Source organism: Rhipicephalus sanguineus, chromosome 6, assembly GCF_013339695.2.
Source record: "Rhipicephalus sanguineus isolate Rsan-2018 chromosome 6, BIME_Rsan_1.4, whole genome shotgun sequence".
Lineage (NCBI taxonomy): Eukaryota > Metazoa > Arthropoda > Arachnida > Ixodida > Ixodidae > Rhipicephalus > Rhipicephalus sanguineus.
In genome coordinates this window covers 26,654,887-26,678,468 of record NC_051181.1, presented here as the reverse complement: position 1 = coordinate 26,678,468, position 23,582 = coordinate 26,654,887, and the positions used below count along the sequence as shown (strand labels likewise).

Here is a 23,582-nt window from a genome sequence, read left to right as displayed (position 1 = left end):
GCTGCCGTGAAATTGCCCGCGCCAACACTGCTACCATTCAGGACAAGAGGAAAGTCCGTTTTGACGCGAAACGTCGAGTGGTTCGTTCCGTCCAGGCGACGAAGTCCTCCTGTGGACACCTGTTCGTACCCATGGGCTCTGGTGAAAAATTTCTTCATAGATATCTCGGTCCATACACCGTGCTGGAAAGGACATCTGCCGTGAACTATCGCGTCGCTCCAGCCAGCGCGGCTACTGATCGTCGTCGCCGCAGCACCGAGATCGCTCATGTCCTCGCCTGAAACCATATATTCGGCGTTCCTACCCTTAACCTGCTGCCCGCCTTTCGCGAAGGGGAAAATAGTGTGAGGCGCTGACTATATAGTTCATCTTCATCTGTACAGAAACCATTGTAATCATCATCTTCGTTTGTCACGCGGGCTGCGCCGCTTTTGGGACATTGAAATATAACCTTTCGATTACCGAACTGAGCGTCGTCTCATAATATATATATTGTTATTTATTGATGTCGGGGGCCGCCGAAAAAAGTCGTGGCTAATGGAAATATATATATATATATATATATATATATATATATATATATAATATATATAGTATAATATATAGATATACATATATATATATATATATATATATATATATATATAATATATATATATATATGTATGTATATCAGGCCTGAACCAGGATTTTTTTCGCGGGGGGCCACTTGATGGAAACCGTGACGTTTTCAGGAAAACATCCTACTTCACCGAAATTTCGGGGGGGGGGGGGGGGGCTGGGCCCCACCCCCCTGGCTGTAGACCTGATTATACACACACACACAAACACACACACGCACATACATACATATATATATAATATATATATATATATATACTATATATATATATATATATATATATATATATATATATTTGTCGCACTGGAAAAAATTGTATTTGATACTTTTTTAGTTTCACATAAGCGCAATCAATCATTGCATAAAAATCTCGCGTGTAGACATCTGCGCTAATTGTTTAACATTAATTCACGACACGCGAACGTTTTGTGGCGATTAATAGCATCGTTGTTCATGTGTTCAAATTTTTTTCAAATTTTGCGCGCTTAGATTTCGACCTAATTTTTTTTTTCCGATGTCAAGATATTGTAAGCCTCAACTATTTATGTACATTATATTTACATAATTATTTCTTTAATATTTGCAAGCGTAAATTCAGGTTTTAAGTTAGAAAGCGCGATGCGCAAATGCGGTTCACGTCTGCGGGGCTGATACCACGTGGTACCACTTTTTCTTGTTTTGCGTTTGCTGCTCGTCGCATCGCCGCGTCGCGAAGGGCCGAGTTTGAGTGAATTTTTCCCTTGTTTGAAGTGTGCTTGCGCCTTGTGCTCGTCCTGTGTGTTCTGCCGGTGCTGCTTATTACGAGGATGCGCAGCGAAGACCGGCTGCTTCATATCGTGGAGCACTCACCAGGTATGTATACACCACGTTGTTGCTGTCAGCGCTTGGTTAACACCGAGAGCGCGATAATGACGCCGTTAAATAAGTTTTTCTTAGCCAGTAGACGATAAATGAGCTTTTATTAACGTAGCGAGCCTGTTTGTGTCTATCATTTCACCAGGATCAAGGTAAGTTTGTGTGATTTTAAGCGCGGGCGAGCTTTTTCTTTTGTTTGACGCGTAAAGGAGAGTGCGCATGCGCGGCTGTGATTCGGCGGGGGATTTGAACAGAGTTGTGGCTGTGCCCTCCTCTGTCGGCAGTGGTGTTGGAGGGTGGCCCCGCTCGCGGTAAACTACTATTTTGGCTTAATAGATGGGCGAAGACGGCGTTTGTTAGCTGTAAGCGTCGATCGTGCCTAAGGCGCGTATGCTTGGACCTTTTAGTAATTCATGCTCACTTTTTTAGCGCACTGAACTCTTCTACGGCAGTTCCATATGCTGCGCGTACTCTTTTCAATAGCTACAGGATCGTTATAATAGCAATGTTTTGACTACTATCAGAGAGATGTTTTTTCCTCCTTGCGGGTGGTCAAACGTGTGCATGTGTATGCATCCGCGCTGGCACGTATCTTTAAACTGCCGTGATACTCGGGTTGATGCGTGTGCGTGATCTTGAAATAGCATGTTGCTTCGTCTTCGGTACGGCTCGCGAAGCTTGAACTTACGCTGAGGTGTTTATACAGCCCGTTTCGTCAAATTCGGCCGATGTTTTCACCCGCAACATAGGTTGCCTGATGCAGCCGGCACCCGTGCGTGTTAAGCCGTACGTTAAACTTGAACTGTACTCCAGCGAATCCTTTATCTCTGTTTGGGACAAAATTGTCGCACCTAAACAGTGCAAGCGCTAATTCGAGCATCAGTCCACGCGTTCGAGCACAACTTTTTTATTCTGCTTGTTTCTGTCGTGTTTGGCTTTTGTTATTTTGTTCTGGTTATTAAGAATTGTATGCGCCTCGCCCCACCTTGGCGTTAAAACTTCGCTAAACACATACTTGTACGGGTACGAACATTATAAACAGCTTGTACGCCCACCTGCAGTGACATTTTCTGATAGATGAAAAGCTTAACGGTCTATCGGATAAAGTAAATTCTCTAGGCATGCGCTCCAGATGTTAAAAAGGATCCGTGGTATGTGCAACATATGAACATCTTATTTATTGCTCATAACTCGAAATAATATTATACACACTTCACGGTATGCATGCATAAGTCATGCATGTGTTGCTGTTCAAATGTAAAATTAGACAATGTATTGTACCTGAGAACACAAGAAATCTAGACTGTGTTTTTTTACGCTGTTGGCATTGAAACAATTATACAACTTCATAAATAAGTTTCATCGAATGTTTATTGTGTATTTGCTAAATTGTGGTCAATAGCTTCCAGGATTCTGGTTGCCAGAGATTGTTGCAGAAGCCTGCATGCTTTATTGGGATGGCATGTGGTTCAAGATTGGTGCCTTGTAAGTCTTAGCATTTCCACCTTTTTCTCCACATGGCCATTAGACAGCCTGTGATGCATTAGTGAGGAGTATTGCTTTTTTAGCCAACCAGAATCATTGAAACTAATGACCGCAATATAGCAGCACACAATAGTAGAGTGAAACCAATTTCTGACATTATATAATCATCCCAATGTGAGCAGCCTGAAGAAAGCTACGTTAGTTTTGTTTGCAAGCAGACATAATTTAATTTTACATGGTACCTGCAATGGATACGTCATGAATGTGCATACTGTCATGTATGTGGAGTGCTGTTGTGCTTTTGTGCAATAAATAAAATATTCATATGGTGCATATTGCATTGCATTCCCTTTAAGGAAGACATCGTATAAGTATCATAATATAGCTACAGGAATACAAATGTGCCTGTGTGAATGCATACTCACACATAGGTTTGGCTAGCTGCAAGAACAGAATTTACCGATAGCAGCCAATGATATTACTCATGCACGGAACTTTCAATTACACGTGGTTGACACATACAGCAAACAGGGGGCATCTTTTCCTAAGATCTGTACCTTTGCATTAGTATGTGAGCAAGCTAAAATGGTAAGGCTAGATCCTCGACATCAAAAGCATAAAAAGTTCATCCACAACACGCTTTTTATTGCATTTATTTCGCAGCATTCCCTTTATGTGTTTCTCACTGAGTGGAGTCAGGTGCCACTGAAAATGGTGGCCGTGCACCGCATCTATACCCACACAGAACTGAGAACACAATTCCAGCATAATGGGAACATACTGTACGTTAAGCTCTTGTGAAACGTTTCGTGACTACTCCTTCTGTCTTTATTTTAGGCTTCAGGGTACGAATGTACTGTAGCGAAAGCACACCCTAGCGCACCCTGCATTATGCAGGAACAATATTCAAGCATATTTTTTACACATCTGCGATGTGGAAATTCCATATTCTTTAATAAGGTTGCGACTGTGTTCACCAAGAATGCATCAACCAAGTTTTTCTTGTAATTTCTCTAGTTTGTGTACGTCCTGCTTGTTTTAAACTTATCTAAAACATATTGTTCCAGATAAGTTAAAAAAGAACATGTGAGGAATTCAGCTTTGCTAACAGACACATGTGTCACTAAATTGTTATTCTGTTGTTTCCATTGCAGCCTATACGTGCTCCTTGTACAAAGCGAGTGTGAAAGAAATCCGGACAAGCCTGTCATCAATGCTGGCTCATGGACAAGTTCGTTGCTGATGTACAGCAGCTGCGCATGGCTTCTGTTTCCTCTACAAGGGGAACTGCACTGAGAACAACGGAGTGGGCTCTTCAGCCACCTGTTTGCTGTGTTCAAGTAGCTCACATGTACAGGGTGTTCAAAATTAAGCTTATTGTTTTTCTTATAAAAAAGTCCGCTCTGTAAGTCACGTCAAAGCCATCTTTGCAGATATGTTATTATCCAGGGGGACACAAAGTGGTACAATAATTATCGCTGTCAGCCGTGCAATTAACTAAGATTTAATAATGAACCTTTGTAGTGACTGCAGGAAGCGGGCATGTGTGTATTAAGAAGTTTGAGCCAGCTGCATTTCTACAGGATTCCACTTGGAAGAATTCTTCTAGCATGTCTGGGCTCAGGTATCCTGCTGCAAAGTTTAATTCCGGCTTTCATCATTATACATGCAGGACCTTGAGCACTGGCATAAAGCTCCTCCCTGATGTGCCACATTTAATGTGACAGCGGGTCGAAGGCATAGGCAAACATGATAACGTTTACCCTTTTCCTGCCGGCTGGTGATAGCAAGCAGTGACTGCTCGTCACACCAGGGAGTAATATTTTGCTGATCCTCACCGCCTTGCATCATGCAAACTACAATTAAACTTTGCAGTGGGATATCTCGTAGCACAGATATGCTAGAATTCTTCCAAGTGGAACTGTGTAGAAACACGACTGCCTCCAACTTTTCAATACAAAGATGCCCGCTTGCTGTAGTCACTAAACATTTCATTATTTAATCTTAGTTAATTGGGCGGCTGACAGCGGTAATGTCTTACTTTGTGTCCCCATGGACACATACCTTACCTGCAAAGTTGGTTTTCATGTTTTTCCCAGGGCTGAATTTTAATGCAACCACAAAACACAATCCTGAATGTGTCAGTGCTGCTTCCTTAGCTTTGCATTTCGTCTTTTCAAAATCTATTGAGTGAGCGGCTCTCTCGACTCGTTTGTCATGTTTTAATTCATATCTTATGTGCAGTTATCATTTTTAAAATTGAACTTTCAATTTTGTGATAAGGCAGTAATGCATCAATTCACTATTTTATTTTCACTTTAATATTCACCGTACATTTTATTGTAATATGCTTTTCTAATCATACATATTTCATTGTCTTCCGGAAATTCATTTCATAAGTGCAATCATGTGATGTCCTGCTGTAATGCCTAATCATATTTAACTTTGTTAATGATAACTTACGGAAGGCATTCTGAAATATTGAAATGCAGGTCTCGGCATTAGGAGATGAATGGTGGCGACATTTTTTAAACTACACAGTTTTATCTGCTTGCTTTAGTTGTGTGAAGTATAATAATATAAGTGTTTGGATTTAACCACATTATGATTATGAGGGACGTCGTAGTGGAGGGCTCCTGAAATTTCCACCACCTGAGTTCTATAAGGTGCACCTAAATCTAAGTAGATGGGCATCAAGCATTCCTTCCTCGATCGAAAATGTGGCCACCACGGCCGGGATTTGATCGCGTGACCTTCAGTTGAGCAGTCAAGGGTGACTTACAGTGTACTACTTTTGTGTAGGCTATAGTTTCTTGCTTCAGATTATGCATGCTAAGTATGCTATTTTGGTGCCAACCACGCATCTCTGGTAGTGCACTGATGTTGTGTTTGCCCCACTCCTAATTTATTGCAGCATTTAATTATTTTAGCATGCATTTTTGTGAGCAGCTCTGGGTAGCGCACTGACGTTTGCCACATTCCTCATTTATTGGAATATTTTATTTGTGTGTTCATTCTGAGTTTGCTGTGAAGTTATGATTGTTCCACTTCTTCCACTCTAGAAGGTTACATACATTTGTAATTAACCCATGAAGCCCAAGAAGTCACTCTGATACACTTAGGTGTGCAAAGCTTATCTAAGTAGCCCATAGTGTTTATAATGCCTTGGGAAGTGCCTCTTGGTCATAAATTGCCGTCATGATCAGTTTCTTAAAACATTTGTTTTTGCGTTTTCCAGAAATGAATGTACTCTTCATTACCAAAAAAGATGCAGAACAAGTTAAAACTTCTAAAATGTTAATTATGTGTTCCGGCGTTATGGGGTTAAGGCTGATCTGTTAATATTATTTTTCTTCAACCGCCGACATATATACATTGCCAGTTTGAATAATGTCTATGAAGTGCTCTAATCTGTACAGTGTAAATGATAATAAATGAGTAATATTGCAGAGTTGTGTATGCATGTGCATCGAAATTATAGCAGCCGTAATATGCTGCATCATACAGGCAATGTAGTGGCCTAATTTCTGGTCTGCGTAAAGGGTGGCTACTTATAGGACACATACAGGACGGACACTTTGAGGAGACAAAGTCAGCGGCCAAATCGCGACATCTGGGAGACATAAAGGACGGTTACATATCGGATACATAAAGGACGGTCACAAATGGGACACATACAAGATGGACACTTGGGGGACACAGAAAGTAAGCGGCCAAATCGCGACATCTGGGAAACATACAGGTTGTGTCCTCATGCTGCCTCTGCCTCGGGGAGGACTACATTTTTTTTTTAATTTTTCGACCTCGATCCACCGGGTCATGCTTTCTTGAAAATACTGTCTTGCTGATCTTCTTTCCGGGTCACATTAAAATCCCGCGATTCGTGAGCGCCATATACTGTGCAAGCCAATCATCATGATTAGGTCAAAAGGTAATTCGTCCTCATTGTCTATTGGTAACTACCTAATTCCAGGAGGGTGCAACGGAAATTCTTTTTTTTTTTGTTGTCCTCTGCAACACATCCCAAAAGTACACCCCCTCCCAACAGTGCAGAAAGACGTGGTCAGTTGTTTCAGGTTTGCTACAGAGCTCTATGGCATATAGAAACCACGCCCCTCTAAAAAGGTTCTTACTGGTAGTGTTCCTGTATGTAATTTAAAAAAGAAAGACTTTGCATTTGGAGGTGCTTCCATTTTTTTAACTCGCTTAAGTACATTATGACCCTTACATGCAGTATATAGCGCTCTGTACATTGGGATGGGCACTGGCACATCTGTTCATAAAACAGTTGGTAAATAGGTTTTTTTTTTCTTTTTTCGAGAGCCAAGTGACCCCTTCCTGTTAACAGTGTGCCAAATAAGATTTGGTCGACTGTTGCCCGCGTTTGTTGTCAGCACTCAAGTGATGAAAGGTGCAGTGCAAGGCTATATGAAGGAAGTTGCGGCAAGTGTGCGTTTTTTGAGCGTCCGCTTTTCTGCCGACTACCTGTTTTCTGTTGGAAGGAAAAAGCTTTGTAAGGATGTACGTGGCGATTCCTCCATGCCTCATTCGTTCTCCATGACACTAACGGCAGAATACAGACGCACGCGGCGTTGGGTGAAACGCACGGGACGCCACACGTGGCGAAATTAAAAATTATGCGAGACGCGGGCCGTGCTGCACCATTGCCCGCGCTGCGTTTGCGTCGTATTGCTGGCAACCGACGCTAGCTTTCCATTTTGGGGTTGTAGCGCCACGCCACTGGTGTCCAGTCGGCCAGGGAAAAAGAAGAGCGTCCCTAGGCTCGTGGTGGCGCGAGCTAGTGGGAACGCTTTGGCTCTTGTAGACTTACTCCACAGGAGAGCAGAAACGAGACGGCTGAACCAGAATCCCAGTATATATGTTACACCTCGACCAGAATCCTGAGTCTAAAACTACAGCGCAAACGCACAAGACACCCACGAACTATGCTAGAATGCCTATTGCAAGCACAGTTGTTAAGTACCCACTACGCCATAATTCTTCCTTTTGCGAGTCAGCTAAGCGCCCACTACGAGTCCGCAAGGCAACACGCGAACCTACGCAACTGCTCACATTGTTGATCCTTTTGCAGCTGATGATGGTTAAGTATGTCTGAGCGCCATGGAATGGGTGGGCCTATAAAATACCCACGCGTTGCGCAATACACATGTTCTGACGCCTGACGCGATTCTACGCTTCTGACACGCAGTATTACATTGGTAAAGGAGACTCCTTCCACTACATGAAATTCATATACTGTTTTTATTCCGAAGCACTGCGAAGCAGCTTCCGAAGCGGCTTGACGCGCAGACGGCCTGCGTTCACAGCTCCCTCGAACCAAAGTTTTTTATTATTTATTTTCTTCCCATCTTTCTCGAGTTTTCGGTCACGGACAAGATGATTTTTCGCTCACAACCACCGACACCGGAATTTCGGCGGAAAGAGCTCTTCAATGCTGTCGCGTAATATAATGTGGTAAAAGAATAAAATAACAAGAGTGGGTGGCTAAAAGCTTCCACCCATTACAAAGGGCTCCGCTTTCATCGTCGTCAGCCATAGCATCAACAAAGTGCACATAATGTTTTACAGATGCGTAGCGGGCTTCTCCACAGAATCACCAATAATTGCACAGCAGGTGCTTGCCCACTTCGCAAAAAATTCTGATGATTTATGGCGTAGTGGGTTTCTTGCAACTGTACTTTTAGTATGGTTGCCCAAGAGAGTTTACAACGGTCTCTATAAAGGCCGCTCTTCCAGATTTCGCTGTGACGCTGCTGCGTGTTCCACGCAGGCCTGGCGTTTTCTTTACGATCGCTCCCCTCGCAGCTATCTCGACACTATCTTTCTTTTTACTTGTGTGGTTGTGGACACCAGTCCGCAAATGTGGCTTGTGCAAAAAGTTCTGGGCCCGCTTCGCCGGTCCATTTGTAATTTTCCACAGCTTCAGTGACGTTACATACGTAATCTCTAGCGTCACAATCAATGGTCACCGCTCTCTCAAGACGCATCTGACACATATCGCGGGCCTTAAACCTTATTACTGTCAGTCTTCCTACTTGCTCGCCCAGTGGACATCGTCTGCGAACGGAAGTGAAAGGTGCTAGCGGAGGATAGAGGAAGAGGAGGACGAAGCTGTACTGTCTAGCGAGCGGCTCCATGACCTGCTTTCGTTCCGAACTATGTTTTTTTCCTATCTTGTAAATAAACGCGTTCCATGGTTACAATATCATTACAATTGCCAATTAACTGACGTTCTCCGGTGAGAAATCTTGAATTGAGTCTCCGGCTTTTGCAGAGAATATCGCACAGTTCCTGAAGACCATTCAGAAGCTAAAGACTTAAATAATTCGAAACTTCCCCGTGAACCAGTCCATTAGTGAATAATAGTGTAGGGGTGCCGACTCGCAGTAGCTAGAAATGCTCGACGAACTTGTAGACGACGGCTGGTCCGACGTTTTAGACGGCTGCCTGCGCTATAGTGTCATTCCCTAACCATCGACTACACGTACCCGTGGCACCTTAAAACCACGCTGTTTGCTGGTAAATAGTGAATCGCTTGGTCACTCGACATCTCTCCTATACCAACGCTGCCACCGCCAGTCGCTGATTTAACTCCCCTTGCTAGTCGTTGCCCCTCACTTGGATGTTCAGCCCCGTGACTGGGGTCAGCGACACTTACGGATTGGATGGCCAACGAAACTATCGGGAAAATCAGATGCACCTTTTAGAGATGATGAACGACTACGTTAAGAAAATATTTCTAATGGAAACTCTTTCCCATAAAACCACTTTTCTGGCTCGACGGCGAGGTGCACGTGCGTTCTGCACTCTAACAAAAAAAAGTCAAAAGAGAGTCACGGCGCCTTGCCTATTGTTAGCTCTTATCGCTTGATGCTACAGCCTTTGGGCTGTAGCATCAAGCGTCAAATTTTCTGCATGGATTAGTCGACTCCTTTCTGCCTCACCAAGAGTTGTCGTGAAGGGTTCCTACTTCCATACACACGTTTTCATTTGCTGTGGTGTGCATTACGACACCATACACGTCATATATACATCTCGTAGCAGACATTGCAAGGCTGCCGCCTGCGAGAAGTCGACGGCTCCTTACTTCGGTGCCTATCCCGTCGTGCCAGTTGTGTGTTTCGTACTTTTCAGTTCGTGAAACCGCTCGCATTATGCGGTTGTGGCCGCGCCGTATTGTTTGCGTGGCCGTTCCTCGCGTTCGTAGTGGAATTAACGCTAGGAGCGGTCCATATTCATGGATCTGCGGACATGGACCACACACGGCTATTTGGTCGTGATAAACAGGTTTACAAAAGTTAGGCCTCAGAGAAGCTTTTTCAGTAGAACATTTGTGGAGGGTTAAACAGAAAAACTGATACCGTAAACTGCCTGATAGTGCTTTGGGCGTCCCCATGTACAGAACCGCGTGAAGTGGAGGCCAAGGTCTGGACTAATTAAAAAGGGTAAAAAAAAAGATCTCAGTACAGCCAGCCACCGAAACGTTCTTTTTCGTACTACTAATTGAACGCTAAAACCTTTCTTGAGTAACGTGTTTTGCACATGCCATGGGGAATTCGCTGCCTAATTTGTAAAACAAAGCCTGATGATATAGAGTATGTATTCGTCCACTATTGCGAAGGGGTTTATACCTGGGACGTGCTGCAAAGAACGCTGAAAACGAAGCTACCCATGGATCCCCACGACATCAGGTATACGTGTCTGCCAATATACGATGGTGATGGACTCCCGCACGACCACACCGTGCTCTTGATCTTCCAATGTTTGTTATTCTCAAGGATGGCGGGCTACCACTGTGACCTGTATGCCCCACCGCCTCGTGTACATTTTGATGAACTTATGCACGGTAGCTGGCACTGCTGAAATTGCAACAGCCTGCACATGCGTGACTGGCCAGGATCCATCACCTGAGAGCATTGAAGGAATATTAAAAAGACAGCACAATGTCATGCCATGGAAGAGCGCTGCTAATAATCCGTCTTTTTGCTGGTGTATCTTGCGCTCATTAATTTCGTGCTGCGATACATGTCGAGCACTAGCGATAAAGGAACAAAAAGCTGTGTAGCATTGAGATTAAAACACTTGCCTTCGGAGCCACAGGGCCCGGGATGACAGACAAGCACAGAAGCGACAGTTTCATTTCTTTAGTAACTTATTTCTTTAGAGCGGTGATCGTCTTTCGAGACAGAGGGACCGGCCGACAGTTTTCTCATGACTCGACATAGAAATACTTACGCATTTAAAACTGAAGCCATTGGAACCTGTGAAGGTGGATGCCAAGCGCAGTTTGCGGGCGCGAAAGCTCATTTGGGAGTTCTCTAAGGGATGCGTAAGCGTCCAGTTCTATTGTATGTTGCTGCATTGACCAGAACACAGTTGCGGCGGTATTACCGTTTTCTTTAAAAAGTTCGGCAGCATATTGAGCAGCCTCGTTGAAGGCACCAGGCGAAACGTTTCTTTTGCATGAAATTTTTAGCAAAGGAGCCATTTTCCTGATGTGTACGCTTTTTTACGTCGGCTTTAATACGCTCTTCTGCTGAGGGATTTTATTCCACCATCACAAATATTAACGAAGCCGTCACAGAAAGTGTTCTCCCTTTACGTTTGCTTTGCATCACGGGTACAACGCATGCATATCGTGTAAATATGTTCACTTTCTGCAAGCTTCCGCCGTTTCGTCTGGTGCTCTACTTGGGAATCATTGAGATTTAGGTTCACGTTAAAGAACCCCAGGTGGTCCAAATTTCCGGAGCCCTCCACTACGGCGTCTCTCATAATCATATCGTCGTTTTGGGACATTAAACCGCAGATATTATTATTGGTAATCATTGAGGCGAGATAACATGTTTCTGCCGCTCGAAACAGGCGCTATTGGTCCTTTAGAATTTTTTAACACGAAAGTGTTTTATGCCGGCATCCATCAAGACTTCAGTGACGTATTTCCGTCACGGAAATGACGTCATAAATGCACACGATCATATGGCAAAGAAACACATGAAGAAAAAGTCATCATTGGGAGCTGAACTCACGACCTCTCGGTCCGCGGCAACACATGCCAAGCAAGCTAACTGACCGCGCCGACGTCACACACTCCGGAAGCTTTGCAAACGCGCCTTTTAAATTTCACACTTTCCTCTCGCAGTATTCTTGGTCGGCGGGGTGTTGTCGGCGTCTGGTACCGGTAAAGTGTAGTAATACATCATTATCGGGGCCTCCGGCCGCGATTAGCTCCTGCAACGCGTCCGCCCCATTCGGCGCGTTTCGAGTAGAAGTGCAATTTTTTCAGCGCCTTAAAGGAGAACTCCGGGGATTTTTCTGTATTCACCGATTTCAGTTAAACATTCAACATATGTTCTCTTCGGTGCCCTGATGATATGTGGCAAATTATACAACCGTAAGTCATTTAGTCTTTTTAGAAAACGAATTTTAAAATTGGTAGCCAATTCCGGAATCACGCCTCTTAACGCGGGCCACCCTGTGTATGTGACAAGTGCCTACTCTTTTCCGACCCCGCCTCGCCCAGCAGACGGTTGCAGCGCGCGCTTTCTTCTACGAGGCGGCGACGACGCGAGCAAAGTTCGGCTTTGTTAGCTGCATAGCGTCTTAGTCGTCATTGACATCGGGTCTTACAGTAAGCACGCACAATACTGAGCAACGAGGAGATCGACGCGGTACGCGTGAGCTACTTCACGCGCCGGCGGGTAGAAATCAAAAGGCGATGCTCCCGCGCTCATATAGTAGCTGCAATCATCGCTGAACTCGTCACTGATGAGTTGAGACGGGCTGGCGCAGCTTGATTCCGCGTCGGATGACATAGCCAGCTTGCTGTTCGCGTGATAGAAGAAGCGCGTGTGCGTGTTAATACTATTTGAAAACAGCGTTATCTCAATATGCTCGAAAATGAAGCGGAGTTCCCCTTTAACACATCGCGAGGTGGCGACCTTAGGCCAAGCCTCGGCCTCGCTAATAGCATTCATCCACATTAAAAATAGCTCTGCGACGCACGCCTGCATCGCCTGGCTGTAACACCGCGTTTCCTGCTGACGCTCGCCCCTAGAAAAATCGCAGCCAGGCTAGAGAGGAGGCATGACACGCGTTGCGTTTCCGTCTAGTCCGGCCGTGTTGTTCAATAACTCTTTAACATGCCGCGGGGGGCGACCTTAGTCGAAATTCTACGTCCAGTGAGCGACGCTCTTCTTTCTGTCACACCGGTATCTCTTATTACGCTCTCACCCTTAACTACTACAGCTACCACAAAGGTTTGTTTAATCAGTGATCATGGACGTTAGTTGTCGGGTTGGACATGTAACACCAAGCGATAAGATGGGTGCATCCACGTTAAACGGTGCTATAGCTGCCAAACACCAATAGACATTGTGCAAGCTCTCTTATGTCAATGTAAAGTAAACATTCGACTACTACTGTAAAGACACGTTTTACTTTCGTGTTATACTGATTCCTATGACGGAGGGATCAGCCATGTTTTTTATATGGCACTTAGTCACGCGTTTTACTTTCTTTCGCGATGTTGCACAATCCCTTATTTGAGAGATGCTTATCTTATTTTGTTTACCATCCCTTATTGTGTCTTCAATTGTTAAGGATTTCGTGTTATATGGGTTTCAAATAGAAACTGTTGATGCCACACTATTGCTGCAAACAAGATATTTAATAACCTCTTTATTTAACGCAAGCCGCAATGAGGTGGCGGATGTTATTGATGTTGGCTTTCCAATCTCACTGTATTGAGCTTTCTTTGGAAATCGTCACTTATCTGATGCACTGACTCGAGTTAAGAAAATGTGCGCGTCTCCGGCAACAAAGACTTCCTTCGTTAAGCTGCCCACAGGTACTTTTCCTGTGACAACATGGCAATGGACTAAATGGTCCTTTGTTCCCGGGATGCATGTTGAAGAGCTTGTGTAGGGGCTAGCTGGAACGTACTCGATGATAAAGGCAGCGTTGCGAAGTTAGAAATGCAGAAAACAGGGACGACATAGACGAACTGTAATATGTCTTTCGAACTTAGCAGCGCTGCCTCTATCATCCAGTACGTTGAAGATAGCGCACAGAGCCGAAAACCATTGATCCTTCTTTTGTTGGTTGTTGTGATGCAGTGTTCTTTTCGAAAATTCTACAGCAAAAATCAAAAGAGGACTTTGAAATTAACGCTGTCGATAGCACGTACGTTGACCTGACAAAAGACAGGACAATACTGTCTCACCTTATCTTCCTTATTCGGCTGAATAGTTTTTGGAAAGAAATACTGATCGACGAGAACGCTGAACCTCCGCCGTCAACGAAAACATCTTCAATGTACGAATAGTTCAAATACGCGGGACACATGAACGTTCTCGTGACACTCTAGACTGGTTTCGTGTCTTTTATTCGCGTGTAAAGAAGCGTCAATAATAATTTTTTGAAATGTCATCGTAAGTATAACGGTTTTATTCTTCCCAATGAACAAAAAAAGAAAGAAATAATATGTGGCTCAGTGGTGTAGGCACCCACTTTTGGAGCGCAGGGGCCCAGGTTCAAATACAGCCCTGCCAGGAATTTTTTTTGTTTAATGCATTTATATTTTTTATTCCCTGTTCTTGCACCTCACGCCTGGCCTACGCACGCAGCGATCCGCTAGAGATTAGCCTATAAAAGCACCGCCGTAAAAATGTTCGTCATCTACCTGCGAATCAAATGTCGTGATGCTGGCAGCACTCACCACTAAGCGACGAATGTGAAGTTTTTCAGCAATGTTCTCCAGAGCCGGCCGCTGCAAGCTCGTTGCTCCAATGAGCCCTGCGTCAGAATCCTTAGCCCTTGCGCTGCTATTTCTTGTGGCGTGAGAAGTAACAAAGGCTAGTGCAAACCTTCGCAAATGCTGCTAACGTCCCGGCGCCCAAGTTCCGGAGAGTGCAGCAAGTCGTGGTAGAGTGTTGGCGTTCCCTGTAACGTTGTGCACCTGCATGTGGAAAAGTGCAATGCCTGATCGCCATTCACGACATTTTCGGATGAATTTGAAGGTCCATGCCTAATAGAAGAAACAAGCGTGATGCAACACATGAAAATCTGAAATTGTACAATATTATATTGTTTTGCAATTTTTCGTCTGGCAATACTGTGAACGGCTAGCGACTGAAATATCGCATTCTTAACGCGCAGAAGAATACTTATGTACAGGGTCGACCACATTTAATGTGAGCACCTCATTGGTATTCAGTCCGGTAAAAGTAGAACGTTTTTTTCAACTTCACGAGAGAAATGTCTGTTACGGGACGTTTAATCATGATGTCGATAAAAACACTATTATTTTCCAAATTATGTATTAAACATCACCTCAGCATAATGATGAGGTTATGCAGGTTATGGATTTTTTTTCTTTTGTTGCTTGCGAACCCGCACGTGCCTCCCATAAGAGTACACGGAGCGTCATGACTTTCTTTTGCCTTGGTCTTGCCATGGCCTTGTTCGTACTTTGTGTGCATATAAAATGCGAAATGCACGCAATGTCACACTACGCAACGTACCCTGAGACCATAAAGAAAGCGGGCTGTACCAGTGCTTTGCATGCTCAGTACGGGCGGTAAGCGTTCTCATACAGTCTACCACGAGCTCCTGAGAGCGCTCTTCCAGCGTACGCTGTGAATTTGCTAAGTGAATGCACGTGTTCAGTCACCTGCTAAGCCATCTGCTAAGTGCGTGCATCTAAATTTATGTACACGGGCCTCCAGCACTTCGCCTCACTCGATATGCGAGCGCCATAGGCGAGATCTAATCCTTGACATTCGGGTCAGCCGCGGAGTAACGAAAACATTGTACCATCGCGGCACCGTTCGTGAGCCAAATAGACGTCAAAGTAATTTGAAAGAGAGAGATCGTGTGTTAGTTATTTAGGCGAAATCCTTTATCGGCTCATGAGATGCGGATTCTGACCGTCCGACGGTATTCGCCGTAGGCCACAACATATGTCATTCAAGAATTCGTGCTACCAACGCAATGTCGACATTGCCGCCGCCTCGCCTTTCTTTGGCTAAACTCTCGCAATGTATTTCACTTCGTTTCTGCGAGATGGCACGCCGTTTGAAGCTGCATGGAAAAGCATCTCAACTTGTTGGATTTACGCATACATTACGAAGAGCTCATCGCTTAGAAAAAATACTGCTGGACGAAAGCGCATATAAACAATAAATAAAATATAGTCAATAGAATAGGTGTGTGTGTCTGATTACATAGTGTCGTTTGAGAAATATAAAGCAACAGATATAAAAAAATGAATGGTCAAAATGAAAACGAAATAAAGTCAACGCTTAAACGATATGGCCGTCAAATTGATTTTACCAATCGACAAGGGACCCCAGGCGTTTCGCACACTACTCTCTTGACAAGTTACTCACTTGTACTGTTCAATGCACGCCAGGATGTGAGCGGGAGGGGTTCCGGGCGGCAGGTAGACGGTGGTGATGCCCTCCGCTATGCCACAGATGGCAAAGTCGACGTGCCCGAAAGCGTGGTACAGTGGCATCACGCAACACATCACGCTGCGCTGCGTGAAAATACAGGAAAGGTGAGAGTCGATGGAAAAGTCGGCATTGATTCATTAACAAAAAAGAAAACCTTCCTATACTCCGCGACAACTTTTCTTGGCACCACTGTGGAAGCTACAGAGCCAAAGTGCATGCATGCGCGCGCGCCAGGAAATAGTACCTATATTTATTTTCTAATTCAAAAAGTTACCTAGCTCGAATAAATAAAGATTTCTTCATTATAAAAATAGAACGAGTATGGGAAGCCATTCGTGAAAAAATGTTATTGTAAACTTCAAGTTTGTTTCTGTCTTTATTTTTTGGACAGCACCACGTTTTCCTCACGCCTGCACCACATTTGCCTCACGCCTGCTCTCTCAGAGTCTCAGTAAACATGGCGTCCGCGATGACCCTGAACCGTTGGCCTGAACCGTGTGCGGTCGCAAACTCGCCGTTTCGTTCTCCGAAGAATGTGACATAAAGTGGCTATCAAACCAGACCACGCAAGTTATCTGCAATGTCATCGCTGGAGTGAGGCGCCGCCAGCGTGACTTGTCTGCAAATGCAGTGTGCCGGACTGTCGCCGAGCTCACCGGAGTGAGTGAGCGAACAGTTAAGCGTATCAAGGCTGAAGCTCTGCGGGCCCCACTTGCCTCCCTGAAGCGCAAGAAATTGAATTTCTCGGGCCAAGCTGAAAAGCGCATCACCGACAAGACGCGGCTGCGGCGCCATTACACGTTTGCGTTGGCAGCATTGCGGCGCAAAGTGCACAGCTACTTCATGCGCAATGAAATACCTACGGCTGAGAAACTACGCTCTGTGAAGGTGTGTGGCCAGCGAAGCTTGATAAAATATTCTGCGTCAGTCTCTTTTTAATTAAGCGTGAGCTCTCTTTAAATCTAAACCCAATTCAGTGGCATCATGGTACTTGCATTCCGTATTTATTCGAATACAATGCGAGCTTTTTCTTCAAATTTTTGCTACTAAAGTCGCCCCTCGCGTTACAATCGTGATCGCGTTACAATCTAGCAAACGCCGTATTCAGGTTGCGGTGTGCTCTTGGTGGCGTTCATCATATTCCCATGTGTCTTATTTTGTTTTCTTCAGGCTTCACCCGCAAAGACTGTTTGGAATGCTCCGTGCAGACCGCGATGCGATGTTCCAGAATCACCACGATTGTTTTAGATCTTTCTGTTAAGATTGCGCGCTGTACGCGAATAGTCGGAGATTACGTGGCCACCAGCGATAACACTGGAACATTCGATAGAACATGTATAAAAGCCGACACGCTTTACGACTTGTCAGAATTATTGACGGAAGACGCTCTGACTGACTCGTTTCCCGCCCACAGTTTTGGCCAAATAAAGAGTTTCATCTTCGACACACCCACTGCTGCCTTCGTCAACGTAACAACCCTGTGACAATACACAGTACAGTAGGTAGATGCATCTACGCACACTGATGTTCCCATTCTGCATGTAGACGTGGTGCTAAACGCTCTAGCGATGGGAGCAAGCGAAACCGAAACTGGAACTGAAATCGGCTGCAAGATGCCGAACTACTTGCGTAGTAACACAAATGTGCAGATGCCCCGCCTCCGTAGCCCTCGCTCCAATGCCAAGTTGTCGCCGAGTATAGCAGCGCGAAAAAAAAAAAGAGAAAACGAATTGTTCATGCGTTTTGTCTTAAAACAATATTCAGGTTTCCTTGCGAACATACCAAAGTAAGCGCCCTATATGATGACACGAAATTAGCCCTGATTCAACAAGCACAGTAAGAATTGCTATAAAGACGTGTGTAGCAGAACGAACATGTGTAACAGAAAGGAAGCCGCCCTAACAGAACATGGCAATTCATTTGAGTTGAACTCCTTAGTATCCAAATATATTGAATTGTTTTTCTCAGTCAAACCTCGCCAATCGATTTTCTGCAAGTATAACGTGACTTCTGCACGTTTTGTTACATCGATAGATGTTAGCTAATCAATCTGTTTCGTTGTACATTTAGTTGGTTTGTTCTTTTACGACAGGCCCTACGAACGAGAAGCTTGACAGCCTACAACGGTCGTAAGAATACTTTGGGCGGTTTAAAGTTAAACTGCTATAAGTATACTCTACGTCAGGGAATTGCGTATTTGCCCCATTATAGACCTGTTGCACTACACAATAGTATGGGTTGTACAGCACTTGAGCTGCCGAATCAAATTCCGCAGTTGCGAAAAATTGCTCAATATATTTATTTAGAAATGATATTGAACACGAAGCTCATTTTTCTTTTTTTCTTTTTCAAATCCCAGTAATCTGGTTCCACCGCCAATAAGCAAAGTTAAATAAAACTACCGCACCTCAAGAAATCAAGCTCACTATCATTCGTAGTAAACACGTATATATTCGAGCTAGCTGGTTTGTGGCTAAAGTAGAAATAGTTAAAAAAAAACAGAATATAAGTAAAAGGCGGCCGACGGAGTTACAGATTATACTATTTCGCCTGGTCGACTTACTTATGAAAGTAACGCAAGCAAATATAACAGAATTAGCAGCCTAGTAACTGCACTGCTTGAGTTGATACTGTAATTTGCTGAGCTGAACATGGCCCCGTGCCGAGTGTTTTCTATACTAGTGAGCTTAACACTAATAGCGAAAGAGTGATGGCAAGTAAAAAAATTATTTGTGCAATTTTCAAAACCGTAGTGACCACTCTTCACGAGAATGAAATTATCACGATATTCCGCACACTAAGAAGAGAGAAGAAATAGCAGAGAAGGAAAGGCAGGGAGGTTAACCAGTTTAGGACAACAGGTTTGTTACCCTACACACAGTGTTGGCGGTAACGCGTTACAAGTAACGGCGTTACCGGCAACGTGTTACTTTTTTCGGTAACTTAGTAACGTACTCGTTACTATTTAGGAACTGTAACGGGTAACGTACTTACGTTAACATTTTTCGATAACGTGAGGTCTCACGTTACTCGTTACTTTTCTTTTAATTATCCCGGAAGTTTTACTCAAAATTCCCGCGTCTCATATGCGCCATTATTGCAGAGCTTGCCACGACGTTCTATTTTCGCAGCGGCGCACTCATGCCGGCTCGCCAGGCGTTAAGAATAGACTGTTGGGCTAGTTGGCAATTCATGATGAATGAAAATAGCGCGAAAAAACGTAGGACGAGACGAAGAAGGCTACAGCACATGCGCTTGTGCTGTAACCTTCTTCGTCTCGTCCTACGTTTTTTCGCGCTATTTTCATTCATCAGGCGTTAAGAGTACCGTCCAATGCGTCCTTCGAGTGCCTATTCAGTGTAGGTGTAGACGTATTCATTAAGAGAGAGGCAATCTGTCCGATGATAGCTTTGAAATGCAGATGTTGCTTTATTTCTACAACAAGTTGTAGTTATTAGAAAATTCCCTTTGCAATAATATACCGATGATTATCAACTTCGTTTTCAAAATGAAGTTTGCTTCTTTCTATCACCAACTGCGGGTACACATTCCTATAGTTACCCAATTTTTCAGCGAACGAGGCTGACCTTGAGCACCTTCACATAAACGCTCGCAATTTTTGAGGCAAGTATACAGATTTTTAAATGGGAAAAATACATGTGTGCAAATCTTTTTTTCCCGAAAACTAAGCCGTTTGATGATAAAATGTAATTTTGTGTTTAACGTCACACTGAGAAAATGGATTTACCATGTGCCACAGAGTAAGCAGCCATTACATGTAACTGTACACGCTACGTTAGCTCACTCCACTACTGCCAAGCACTGGCGTTGCCGGGGGGGGGGGGGGTTCAATCCTCCTCTCCCTCCCCCCTGAAATCTTTCATTTTCCATGTGTATATGTACACGCACACATACAAACGCACGCACAACCATACATAAAGTATGGCTTAACGCCCCCCGCCCCATGCACCCCCGAAAAAAATTTCTGGCTACGCTACTGCTGCCATGGTACGACACCTCTGTGCAACCTATTCTCGTTAAATCGGTACTTCGCGCAAAAATTGTCGTTTGTGAAAGACGTTTTGTGTGAATTATAAATATCAGCTTCGTAAAACAGTTATTTGGGGTTCATACAGTTGAAATGCGGTGAATAAAACTTGTGACCATAAAGTAACGGCAGAAGTAACGTCCGTTACTTTTTTAGGGTAACTGTAACGGTAACGCGTTACCTTTTTTAAGAGGTAACTTAGGGCGGTAACGCGTTCCTTTTTTTGTTAGCGTAACGAGTAACGTATTTAGTTACTTTTTTTCGGTAACGCCTACAACACTGCCTACACATGAGAACAGGGTGGGGGAGACTTAAAGATGGAGAGGAAAGAGAGAGAGAGAGAGAAAGATAGCACATGACAAGCCCACACAGACTCATTCACAGTCCGTCACACTTGCGTGGTACGCGACATTACACTAACAGCCGCATGTCCAAATACGTTTCTCTTAGTAACCTCAGAAGTGCCTTAGTTGCCTTCTGCTGCGATGTCTTCTGTACACTTTCGCACACTAAGTTTTCCCATTGTCACAAGTAGACAGCAGTAACGTTTGTCCATATGATATAATGCGATACATTTGCGTTTTATATCAATACCCAACGCTCTATTTTCAATATATTTGTGATCCCTCCGTGTCAGGAATCGGTATAACACGAAAGTGAAACGTGTCTTCACAGAAGTAGGGCTTATTGTGTAGAGATATAGGAGAGCTTGTACAACGTGTAGGGATTTTTGGCCACTATAGGCCTCGTGCGCTGCTGCTTCAAATCAGACATGCAGCGCCACTGCGGCGGCTGCTGGCAAAATGTCCCTGTTCCCTCCGCCCAGCCGCGCTTGGGCGCCGCAGGTTGGCAATGGACCCTACAGCGCAAGTGTGTGTACACGGCGAAAAAAGTCGACTTCCATCTGCTCTTGCGAGTTCGCATGTCATAACAGCTACAAGAATACGGCCGGGAAACCGCCGAAGGCGCAATTTTATTATTTTCCATGGAAGTCGTACGAGGCTGATCGGCGACAACGTCGGAACGCAGCCATTTGGCGCGCCCGATATGCAAACGCGTCCTGTCTTCGCACGGTTTCTTTCACTTTCTATCCAAGTCACTGGCGTAACCAGGGGGAGTCAACCCTCTACCCCCCGCCCCCCCGACGCTGCCGATAAAAAGTATTTTCTATCGTATGTCAAGAAAAAAATCACAGCATATCCACGGAGTGAATGATGATGAGTGGGCGAAGCGGCGGAGGTTCATCGGTAAACCGTGAATCTTCCGTGAATTCTGCCCAGTACATCATCACCGACGTGAGATCGGGCGCGTTTATACTAAAGGTTCGATGAGTTATGACGACTTGCAGCTCACTTTAATTTTACATGTACGCTGTGAATTTTCATTGTTTAGAAAACCATTGCTTTAGAAAACATCTGGCGTCTTTCGCTAAGCAGCTGGCGTCTTTTCGTTTTGCTTTAGAAACATCTGGCGTTCTTTCGTTTTGCTTTTACAAAACATCTGGCGTTTTCGTTGGTTTATTTCATCAATCAACGGCGTTTTGAACAAAATTTTTATTGTTTAATCACGCGCAGGAGAAATCTCACCAGGCACTACCTTGGAGGTAAACAATGGCTGCTAATGGGAATGAGAGACAGAAGAAGTCGGCTTTTAGCTAACACTTACACTTCTACTTCTACTAACGTTTCCTACTGGAACATGCCAATGGCTGCTAATGGGGGAAGAAAGACAGAAGAATCCGGCTTTTAGTTAACGCGCACGCTGCGAATTTTTTATTGTTCAACAACGCACAGGAAATATCTCCCACCGGCACCACCTTGGAGGTCAAAGCGTAAGACTGGTTACGCACTACGACTACTACTACGACTACGAGGGACGAACGGGTGCCGCCTTAAGGAGCTTCGCCCCTAAAAGGTTGACTCGCTTGTAAACGCACGTCGTATTCCGCGCTCTTTATTTGCGCGACGCATTTTCCGAATATTTCCGATGGACCGACGGCACTGTGCAGTTCTTATCTGACGCAGTATTCACGCAGTATTCCCGAACGTTTGTTATTCGTCCGTAGCCGCAAAAAAGTAAGCGGGACTCGTTTTGCGTTGCCATTTTCACACATCGACGTTCACCGCACACAGCTTCGAGCTACGCGCCGGGGACAAAACGCGCTAAGTGGCCGCATTGGCGCTGCGCACTCGGACAGCGGTGGCGCCATGAATTGAGCGCACGAGGCCTATAGCACCGTGTGACGTGTACGGATCCACGTTGACGCTTAGTGGCACATCTCCGTCGCGCCGATTAACGCCCACGATCACGATTTATTCGTTGTGGTAGTTGAAGTTGTTAACATATACCTGGACACAGCGTATCGTGTATTCCGCGCAAAGATGACATCAACAAGCACATAATAAACACTGGTACTCATAAAAGCGTCGTCAATTAAGGAGAGGAACGGCAGGGTGTGCGCTATTAAGTAATAGGGTAGCCTACACTCTAAAAACTGAAACTCCTGCAGTGAGAGTTATAGAGCTGTGTTACTCCCACAGATCTCATTATACTCTCTCTCAGAGAGGCGCTTTACTCTCTTTTGGCCAGGAGGAGTGAAAAGGCCTTTCACTCCTCCTGGCGAAAGAGAGTAAAGTGCCTGTCTCACTCCCGCATCCCACGAGAGAGTAAAAGGTTGTTTTACTCTCTTGCCATATAAGAGCTTGTTTTCGTCTTGCAACTCTTCAAATATAAGGAGCTGTAAAGAAAAGTTCGTGCAGTCTAATATCTTTGGCAGTAGCTCAATCGATGAAGTGACGGCGATACATTCCTCGTCAACTTATCGCGACGAAAACCGCTGACATGCACAAAGAATCTGCGATCGTAAATGTACGCGATTATACTCACACGTACGCACACCCCGAGTCAGGTCCTAGTTATAAACTGACTAGAGGCGGCACGCCGCAGCGTACGCAGTAAAATGCTGTGGACAGAGCATGAGAAAAAAAAAGAAAAAAAAAGGGGGGGGGGGGACTCTTACGTTTCGCCTTTAAAACGCGAGAGCGATATTCGTACACACGCATGTACCCACACACACACACGCACACACACACGC

At 44.6% G+C, this 23,582-nt stretch overlaps 1 protein-coding gene across 1 annotated transcript in view; it reads right to left on the bottom strand.

Moving 5' to 3' along the window:
• The window catches only part of LOC119397145 (medium-chain acyl-CoA ligase ACSF2, mitochondrial), a 168,559-nt gene that overhangs the window by 55,103 nt on the left and 89,874 nt on the right, over window positions 1–23,582 (bottom strand). The window contains exons 7-9 of the mRNA XM_049416726.1: window positions 16,375–16,523; window positions 14,851–14,942; window positions 14,703–14,779 (exon numbers count right to left, since the gene is read on the bottom strand). Of these exons, the coding sequence (XP_049272683.1) occupies window positions 14,703–14,779; window positions 14,851–14,942; window positions 16,375–16,523 (318 nt within the window). The remainder of the gene's footprint in view (window positions 1–14,702; window positions 14,780–14,850; window positions 14,943–16,374; window positions 16,524–23,582) is intronic.